Below are 8,776 nucleotides of genomic sequence, written 5' to 3' on the forward strand. Positions count from 1 at the left end.
GAGAGATCAAACAGCTTTAGCATCAGCGCAAAAAGGGCGTAAACACAAAGCGCGGACCCGCCGAAACATCAGAATCAGTGAGCTGTCGGCTTTCAGCCCCGGCCGTGTCCGTGCTGTCGGGTAAGAAAGACGACATTCCACTGATTCTGATGCGTCGGCGGGTCCGCGCTTTGTGTTTATGTCTTTGTGCAGAAGCCGTGTACCTGCTCTCATTTACTGTTTTAGCTGTTTGGTGGTTGTTGAAATTTTGTGAGGTTTCACCTGAGATTCTGGAATTTTGGGCAAAATACATTTATATAAAAAATCGATTCAGGATTTTAATGAATCGATATCACGTTATCCAAGCCAGGATCGATTTTAATCGATTAATCGATTATTAAAACCCACTCCTAGATGGAAAGGCCCCAGCAATGCTGAAACTATATACAGTTATTACAGCAGCATATTTTTCAGAGAAGGCCTTTTATGTTACACCATGATGACGCTAAACTGCATACTGCAGGCATTACAGCCACCATGAAAAATGAGCAGTTAGAATCCAATATCACAAAAAACAGCAAGCAGCTGCTCTTTTCACATGTTTACAGACTTGTTAAAAGACGAGGGAATGCTACACAGTGGCAAACACTTTTTGAGACAGTCATGATGCTCTTTACTCAAAATTATCAGTTTTTCTCAGTTTACACATCTGATGTGTTTTCTGTGTTTTGCTGAGAATAAAATGTGGGAAAATCATTGCAGACTGTTTTTATTTACATTTTACATAGTCTGTCAACATTTTTTAAAATTGGGGTTATACATTAAAGACAGAGCATCACAGACTTTACTGATATCTGATTAACTCCACTGCTTATGCTGTTCAGTATCAACATTTCTCAAATGGTGCTCAGGCCTGCAGGGCTGTAGCACACACTACAGATATACATGACATCATTAGTCACCTGTCCAGTCCAGATTATGTAGATGAAGGAGAAGCCCTGCAAATACAATCCATGAAAATGATGGAGAGCACAGATTTAAACCATGCGGCACAAAGGCTGATGGTTCAGAGAAGGCAGGCAAGAAGATGATTGGACTGCAGTAATGACAGTAACAAGTGACAGTAACAGCCAAGACTGAATACATGTGACATGTGGGATTCAGACAGCCAAGCAGGTGAGACAGCCAACATTTAATGGACAATGAGCAAAGAAAGATGTGCAGCACCGAGTACAAAACAATCTTTCCATTGAACTTTTTTTTGTCACCCACCCAAACACATCAGATATCAATGGAAAGCCCAGGATGGTCTCTATTTAGTAAATCAGGACATAGTAAGATATCTCAAATGAGTCAAAAGACATAGACTAAAAACAAATGTCCATTGCACAGGAAATAAATGAATAAGCTGGTTCTCAGGAGGATATGAAAGCAATGCTAAATGTACCTCCCTATCAGGAAACAGTGACACAGTAGTGCACAAGGATGATGCAAACATGTGAATCCTGCCTGTCGCTGATGCAGTGTCGTGGTTATGAAAGAGCCTCGGGCATCTAGGTCCAGCAAATAAGTCCCTGAGCCCCCTCAGCAGAAATCTGAAATTGCACAACACACATTGACATAATTTTGAAATGAAAAACCTAAAAACCCGAATGCTGATAAACTATTTCAGTGGCAATCATGATAACCAACATGACTGAGGAGGTGGGTGTGATACAAATTTCTTTATTTTATTATGATCAAATGTTTTTGCAATTTCACTTTAGTAATAGTAATATCACTTTTTGTGTCATGTAGTTATATACATATATGATAGCATCACATATGTGTTTTATGCTTTATTACACAAACACAGTTAGGTCATTGTGAGTAAGTTAGAGACATCTAGGCGTTGTGGGGATTAGACAGATAGTGGGACTCCTTCTCCTTTGCTCATGGAAGGAGGAGGCTTCAGGAAGTTAATCTTTAGGTGACGGTTAAGTAAAAAACAAGGTCATAACTCTCTCTGGGAGGATAAGCTAAAGGTATAGACCCATGTGATGTGGCAATGTGTAAGTGTTGTGGAATGTCTTTGTCTGTATGTTTTGTCACTTTGCATACAAGGCACGCACAAGGCAAGGCGCTGCCTTGTACAAGGCAACCATCGTGACACGAGGTTCTAAACACTATCAATCACGGCCATACTGATGAGGGTTAACTCAATGATCCAGCATTGACTGAAGCTCAGGTGCGGCTACCTCCAGTGCCGGAACACTTCTGGGCTGAGAGGTCGCTTCGACGACACAAACAAAAACAGCGCACATGGACACAACGGGCAGGTAGGCCGCGGAAGACTGCCGGACCCTGATGGTTCCTCCCAATCAGTGAGACTTCCTGCCCCCGGAAGTCTCACTGTAGTTTCCCACATGAGCGTTGAAGTCTCTCAGTAAGACAATGCAGTCATTTCACTAAATGCTTCTATATTAACGTGAACCTGCCGCAAGGAGCATTTGACCTGAGTGGGTTGAAAGGAAGCTTGTGGAATGACCAGGCTGAGAATGCGAGCTCGTTAACATAATGGCCTATTGATGCCAGTATTGAGCTGAATCATTGCTAGAAAAATATTGCAGTCATATTTAAGTTGATCACTAATTGGTGCTAAAAGAGTGACTGATCATTGCATTTGCTCTGGGTAAACCGAGCATGGAAATACCTGAAACACCAAGGCCACATAAAGCAAGTTCACAAGAATGCACAACTCTGAGAATTTCCAAACTTTTTTTTTCCCAAAAAATCACATCTTAGGGATGACAGTGAGAGTGTTGACATTCAGTTATGTCATGGGTGGCTGTAGCTCAGGTGGCAGAGCAGGTCAGCCATTAATCAGAAGGTCGGTGGTTCGATCCCAGGCTGCCTCCTGCCTCCTAGTATCTTGCCCAAATATCCTTGGGCAAGATACTAACCCCATGTTTGCCTACTGGTGGTGGTCAGAGGGCCCGGTGGCGCCTGTGTCCGGCAGCCTCGCCTCTGTCAGTGCGCCCCAGGGCAGCTGTGGCTACAATGTAGCTTGCTATCGCCAGTGTGTGAATGGGTGAATGACTGAATGTAGTGTAAAGCGCTTTGGGGTCCTATGGACTAGAAAAGCGCTATACAAATGCAGGCCATTACCATTTACCAGTTAAAACAAATATGCTCTCAATTAAAACACATAATTATATAGCATTGTCAACACACAGGGACAATGTTTGAATGAATGCAGAGAGTATATAAAGGAAAATGGAAACAGCCTATAACATGCATTGTGTTTGGCAAGTGATGTACATGTGTATATATCAGTGGCTGTCAATAAAGTTTCTCTCTCTCAGACTGTGTTCAAGTCCAGAAAATGGCAAAAGCCTGTGTGTTTATTCCCCCGTAATTATCCTCAGTGCGGTCTAGATAATACACTGGAAAACTTTCCAATGAGTCAAGCAGGAAGGACTATGCATTCCAAATGAGCAACAAGGAGCCACTGTTATTTTTATGTTCCTCAGGCTGTAGACAGCAACATACAGCACACCACTTTAACATTCTGATAGAAGCTTTATACATACAGCTTTGAGATGAGAAGAATCAGCTGCAGATGAAGGAGAGAGAACTGGTAATCAGTTTGTATATGATAATAGATCCATGTGCACTGAGAGAGGTAAAGGTGCAGCAATATCAGGAGAGGAATTTTGATACAGAGAGCAGGGCATCTCAACAAAATGGAAATTATGACTTTGGACTTATGATCAATTTCAGTGGGCACTCCATTAAATAGTTGACTCCTCATGGGAGACACAAATATGTAAAAAAAAAAAAAAAAAAAAGTAAAGTCGTTTTTGCCGTTGAAAGAAACGGACTCACATTAATTACCTCAAACTGGCAATAAAGTATTTGCTGGAACTAAGACATGATAAAATATGGACATGGATACAGAGGTCTGAAATGAAAAGCCAGTGCACTGCAATGTCCTTAAACCTGCATTCTTTTTAATGGGCAGCAATTAGCATTACTTATGGTTGCAAAAAGTTTCACTTCTACAGAATACTGTGAGGCCAAAAAGATTACGGTTCCACAGAGAGGCCGTCCCTCTCACAAGCTCTCTATCGCCATCTGCTGACACTCTAGAACCTCCATCACTCCTACACTGTATGCAGCTGTGTGTGCCGCTGTTCTTTCATGGAAAGGAGAATTTTTGGCTGTTTTACAGTTATTGAATGATTTTAGTTATTTTTAATATATGACACTTTCATCTGTTAACAGTTAAAGTTGAAAGTTTTAAGAATAACCATCACTTCAATATGCTTCCAATCAGCAATGAAGAAAAAAAAATTATTTTAGTGTTGTTCTTTGTTTGTGTTTGTTTTTTTTGTTTTTAGATTTAACATATTCATTGCTCGAAAAACAAACTCACCCTGAAGATCAAGAATGCCCATCATGAAGAAGAAGAAAGCTGGATACCAGAATCAGGAAAGCCTTGAAGGATGTTAGTCGGCTAACAGAGGTACAGGAGGGCATCATGAGATACAGGTCCTGGATGATGTAACAGACGAAGAAACAATAACACCAGTTAGCAATGAGGAAACATTTCCGGCCAGAACACAGGAGTATTTTATAGAGGAATGTACGTATGTGCATATGTTGTACGAGCCATATGTGAGTTTTTCCTTTTTGGGGTTAAGAGGGTTGGTTTAAAATGCACACACTGCATTGGTGCACGGTTGTGGGGCGTGACTCATGGGTGTGTATTGGGCAATAAATGTTGTTGCACTCAGCTGTTCAGCGCACCTGCTGTTTGATGAGCAGAGACGTAAGGTGAGCATGGGGTAAAACTTTCTGTTGACCGCAACTGAATGCGCAGTGTGTTTGATTCTGCGGGTGGATATCGCAATTTGGCATAATAATTGGTGTAAAACTTTGAGAGTGCCAGTCATCTTTCTTTGTGAAGTCTGTGCATTTGTTTTATATTGGATCCCATGTACTGATGTGTGGTTTGAATAGTATAATGGTTGAATAAAGAGAACAGTAGCTCAGAAGTGCATTTCCTGCGTTATTGTTGCGTGTCGTCAGTATCCCCATGTTTAGCCTTCCGCGGCCGTTGGTTTGGAGAAGCCGTAATATATGTGGTTAATAATCAGATCGGAGAGGAGGCACTGTGTTCTGTGAGTTCAACTTACAGTCCGAGATTAGAGCCAGACTGTAAAATGTGCTATTTAGAACAGGCTCCATGTCTCGTAGGAACTAAATGAATAACCAATGAGCTGCACTACAGGAACTTCATTCTCTGAAACGTTCCCATCAGCCGTTCCCGTCAGAGTCGATCGATCTGAGTTCAGGTTTACACACGAGATCTAGTCATGCTGTTATTTGTAAAATAAGCCATCACCAGAAGAGGATTCCACTGCCACTGGAAACAGAAAAAAGTGGGGACGAGTTTTCTTACAGAATTCTGAGATTAAAGTCCCCACTTTTTTTTTTTTCTTTTTTTTTTTCTTCTTGTTTTTAAAGCCCTGATCGTCTTCCGTAGGACCGCATTTCTTTATTCCACCAACCTTATTTACACGCTTTCCTCATTCCTGTGCTCATCCTCGTTTTATGTGTCTACGAGTTTCACTTATCGTTCTCTTCTCATCTTGCTTTGAGTTTGGTCACAGAAGTCACAGAAATCAGCTTTGTGAAAACAGCTCAGGTTGTTAAAATAAATGCACAGGTGGCAGATGATTGGGGTGATTTTCTATATTCTCCCAGCAGTGCTGGTGTTACTTCCTGAAGTGTGTTGTGTTTTGTTTTTTCCCCCTCATTGCTTTAATATAAAGTCTCCTGTTGTGTTTCCGGTATGTAATGTTGTTGCAGTTTAAACGGTTGTTTGCATGTTACAGGAAAACGCCATCAGCCATGTCCGCCGTCAGCAGCTCAAACACAGTCTTTGCCTTGGAGCTGTTCCGCACTCTGAGCCAGACAAACCCTGCTGGAAACATCTTTGTCTCTCCTCTGAGCATCAGCGCAGCCCTGGCCATGGTCTACCAGGGAGCCAAAGGAGACACTGCAGCTCAGATTGCTCAGGTCAGCACACTATCACTTGTTACCTGCACCAGACCATCAGTTAATCAGCCAGCATGCCTGTGAAACTTTAAGCCCTTGTTGCATTTTAAAAGCAGTCCGTTTGACCTGTTTCCACTAAATGTCTTGTCAGATGTGGCTGACTGTTTTTGTTTTGTTTTTTATTTTGCTTTTTATATACATTTATATTTTCGGAAAAAATTCACACCTTGTGAGACCAGTGCTGTCTTATAAACTTTCTTTTCAGTAGGTTTATGAATGGACAGAATTCAACTTTTGGGGTTTTGTTAAACGTGTTTGAAAAGCTTTGTTTATGTGGCCAAAACGCTGATGTTCCCAGTCTGACCTCAGCAATTTGTTTATAAATGGCATCGGAGTCTATAAAACCTACAGTGTAGTGAGTGAGAGCATGATGTTCAGTGAGACTGACAGTATGTTAAAGGTTATTATAAATGGTTACGTTAGGGTCGCTCAGTGTCACATCCTTTCAGTCTTTGTCTTCAATGCCACACAGGCCCTCTCATTCAGCTCAGGTGAAGGCATCCATGCAGACTTCCAGAAACTGAACGCTGACATCAACTCACCGTCTGCATCCTACATCCTGAAACTAGCCAACCGTCTTTATGGAGAAAACACTGCCCACTTCCTCCCAGTGAGTGTCCAAATCAATGATTCTCTTCATAAAGTTCTTCATTACAAAGACTGGATTAATAAACAGATGTCTGCTCTCTGCAGGACTTCATTGATGCCATACATATGAACTACCTGGCAGACCTGAAGACTGTGGACTTCATCGGAGCTCCAGAGGCGTGCAGAGCAGAGATCAACAGCTGGGTCGAGCGGCACACAGAAAGTGAGACTGTGCATCTTCCACAGCCTGAACAGCAGGGAATCATTTTAGCATCCTCTGTGGATTATAATGAAATATTGTTGTTTCTGTATTTCCGGTCAGATAAGATAAAAGACCTTCTGAAGCCAGGAACAGTCAACAAAGATACCAGACTGGCTCTGGTCAATGCTGTCTACTTCAAGGGCAACTGGAGGAACCCATTTGATGAGGCAAACACCAAAGAGATGCCCTTTGAAATCAGACAGGTAGAAATTTAACTGAAGGTTACAAATTCTGGACTCAAAGTCTGAATACAGGAAACTGTAAAATGTTTAAGGTAAACACCATCAGAAGCTTTATGATAACATGATCTGGTCGCCTGGATTTCCTGTGTGTCAGAATGAGACCGTACCAGTCCAGATGATGTATCAGAGGAAGAAGCTTCCCTACAACTACATTGCTGACCATGATTTGCAGATCCTGGAGCTGCCCTATGTGGGTGAGGAGCTCAGCATGTTCATTCTGCTGCCTAAGGAGTCCTCAGGCCCTCTGCTGAAGGTACACAGCCTAGAAACAAGTTCCTGTAAGGAAAAGCCATGAAAACCTCTTCTTGTAGCATCCCTGATTGAATGATGGTCTCTAATACTGATGCTTCACAGAATTTTTATTAGAGGTGTGGTTCACTGAAACATTTGGTGAAGACACTGTCAAAAACCCAACATATTAATACCATAAAATTAAAATATTAAGGAAACACTCATTTCTCCTGCACACTAACTATAACATGAACTTCAAATTTACACTTTATATCATCAATCTTATGCATATTTTTCACCTCTCAAGCCTACATAATCAAAGGGTGGTAAGTCCTTTCACTGGAAACTAAAATTCTCTTATGACATTGCTTCAGTTCAACCGCTTTGCTCTTACTTTACTAGCTTACAAAAACTCTAAACAACATCTTGATTGCACATAACTTATTAGTATAACATTAACAAAACTCGTGCCACTGTCAGCCGGGTATTAATTAATACAGACAAAATACATGATCTGTCTTCGTAAGGCCATATTGTAAAACCCACGTTATTAACAAACCTTCATCTTGTGTTTTGCGCTAGTTTCCTGTTTCAAAATAAAACCAAAGTAGTTCCAAAACAATTCAATTCAGTAAAACTTTATTGATCCTGAAGGTTGACCCCCGAAGGAAATTGGCCTATATAAATATACGTGTCAACATTACCAAATTATGTCTGGCCAAATTAGGTCATTTACACAAATGCTTCCCTTCAGTTTACTTAAATTTGATCATTTAACAGACTGCTTCTGATTTCCTGTATAAAATGAATTTAGATATGAGCAAAAGAAATATGACAAAATGTATTAACTGTGTTCCAGCTGGAGAAGGAGCTAACACAGGAGAGGCTGAATGAATGGACTGACAGGAAAAACATGGAAGTTGATTCAGAAGTTGTCATTCACCTGCCAAAGTTCAAGCTGGAGGAAGACTACGAGCTAAATAAACCTCTGGCTAAACTGGGTATGAAGAAAGTGTTCTGTGCAGGAAGCGCTGACCTGTCTGGCATGAATGGTGAAGCTGGGCTCTTCCTGTGTACGATGGCCCACAAGGCCTTTGCGGAGGTGAACGAGGAGGGCACAGAGGCCACTGCAGCCACAGGTGCTGTGATCAAGCTGGAGAGTTTTATAGCGGACACACACTTCACAGCAGATCACCCCTTCCTCTTCTTCATCAGATATAATAAGACCAAGTTCATCCTGTTCTTTGGCAGATTCTCATCTCCTGAGTAGACAGAAGCAGCAGAGGAAGATGATGTTGCAATTTAAATGAAAATTAAAAAAAAATCTCTGAAATAAAGTAACTGGAGTGTTGTGATGTTTTGCTAATTA

At 41.4% G+C, this 8,776-nt stretch overlaps 1 protein-coding gene across 1 annotated transcript; it reads left to right on the plus strand.

Moving 5' to 3' along the window:
• Positions 1–4,711: 4,711 nt before the first annotated feature.
• LOC146369777 (leukocyte elastase inhibitor-like) lies at positions 4,712–8,776 on the plus strand. The gene is made up of 7 exons (XM_084910066.1): positions 4,712–4,797; positions 5,862–6,045; positions 6,557–6,694; positions 6,778–6,895; positions 6,995–7,137; positions 7,271–7,429; positions 8,267–8,776. The coding sequence occupies exons 1-7, from the start codon at positions 4,742–4,744 to the stop codon at positions 8,675–8,677; spliced, it is 1,209 nt and encodes a 402-aa protein (XP_084766192.1). The 5' UTR covers positions 4,712–4,741; the 3' UTR covers positions 8,678–8,776.

Source organism: Perissodus microlepis, chromosome 17 (assembly GCF_051167445.1).
Source record: "Perissodus microlepis isolate ML-2025 ecotype Zambia chromosome 17, ASM5116744v1, whole genome shotgun sequence".
Taxonomy (NCBI): Eukaryota; Metazoa; Chordata; class Actinopteri; order Cichliformes; family Cichlidae; genus Perissodus; species Perissodus microlepis.

Coding starts and splice junctions, on each gene's coding strand:
- LOC146369777 (XM_084910066.1), top strand. CDS start 4,742: ATGTTGTTGCACTCAGCTGTTCAGCGCACCTGCTGTTTGATGAGCAGA. Junction 6,896..6,994: donor GGTCGAGCGGCACACAGAAA/GTGAGACTGTGC, acceptor ATTTCCGGTCAG/ATAAGATAAAAGACCTTCTG. Junction 7,138..7,270: donor TGCCCTTTGAAATCAGACAG/GTAGAAATTTAA, acceptor CCTGTGTGTCAG/AATGAGACCGTACCAGTCCA.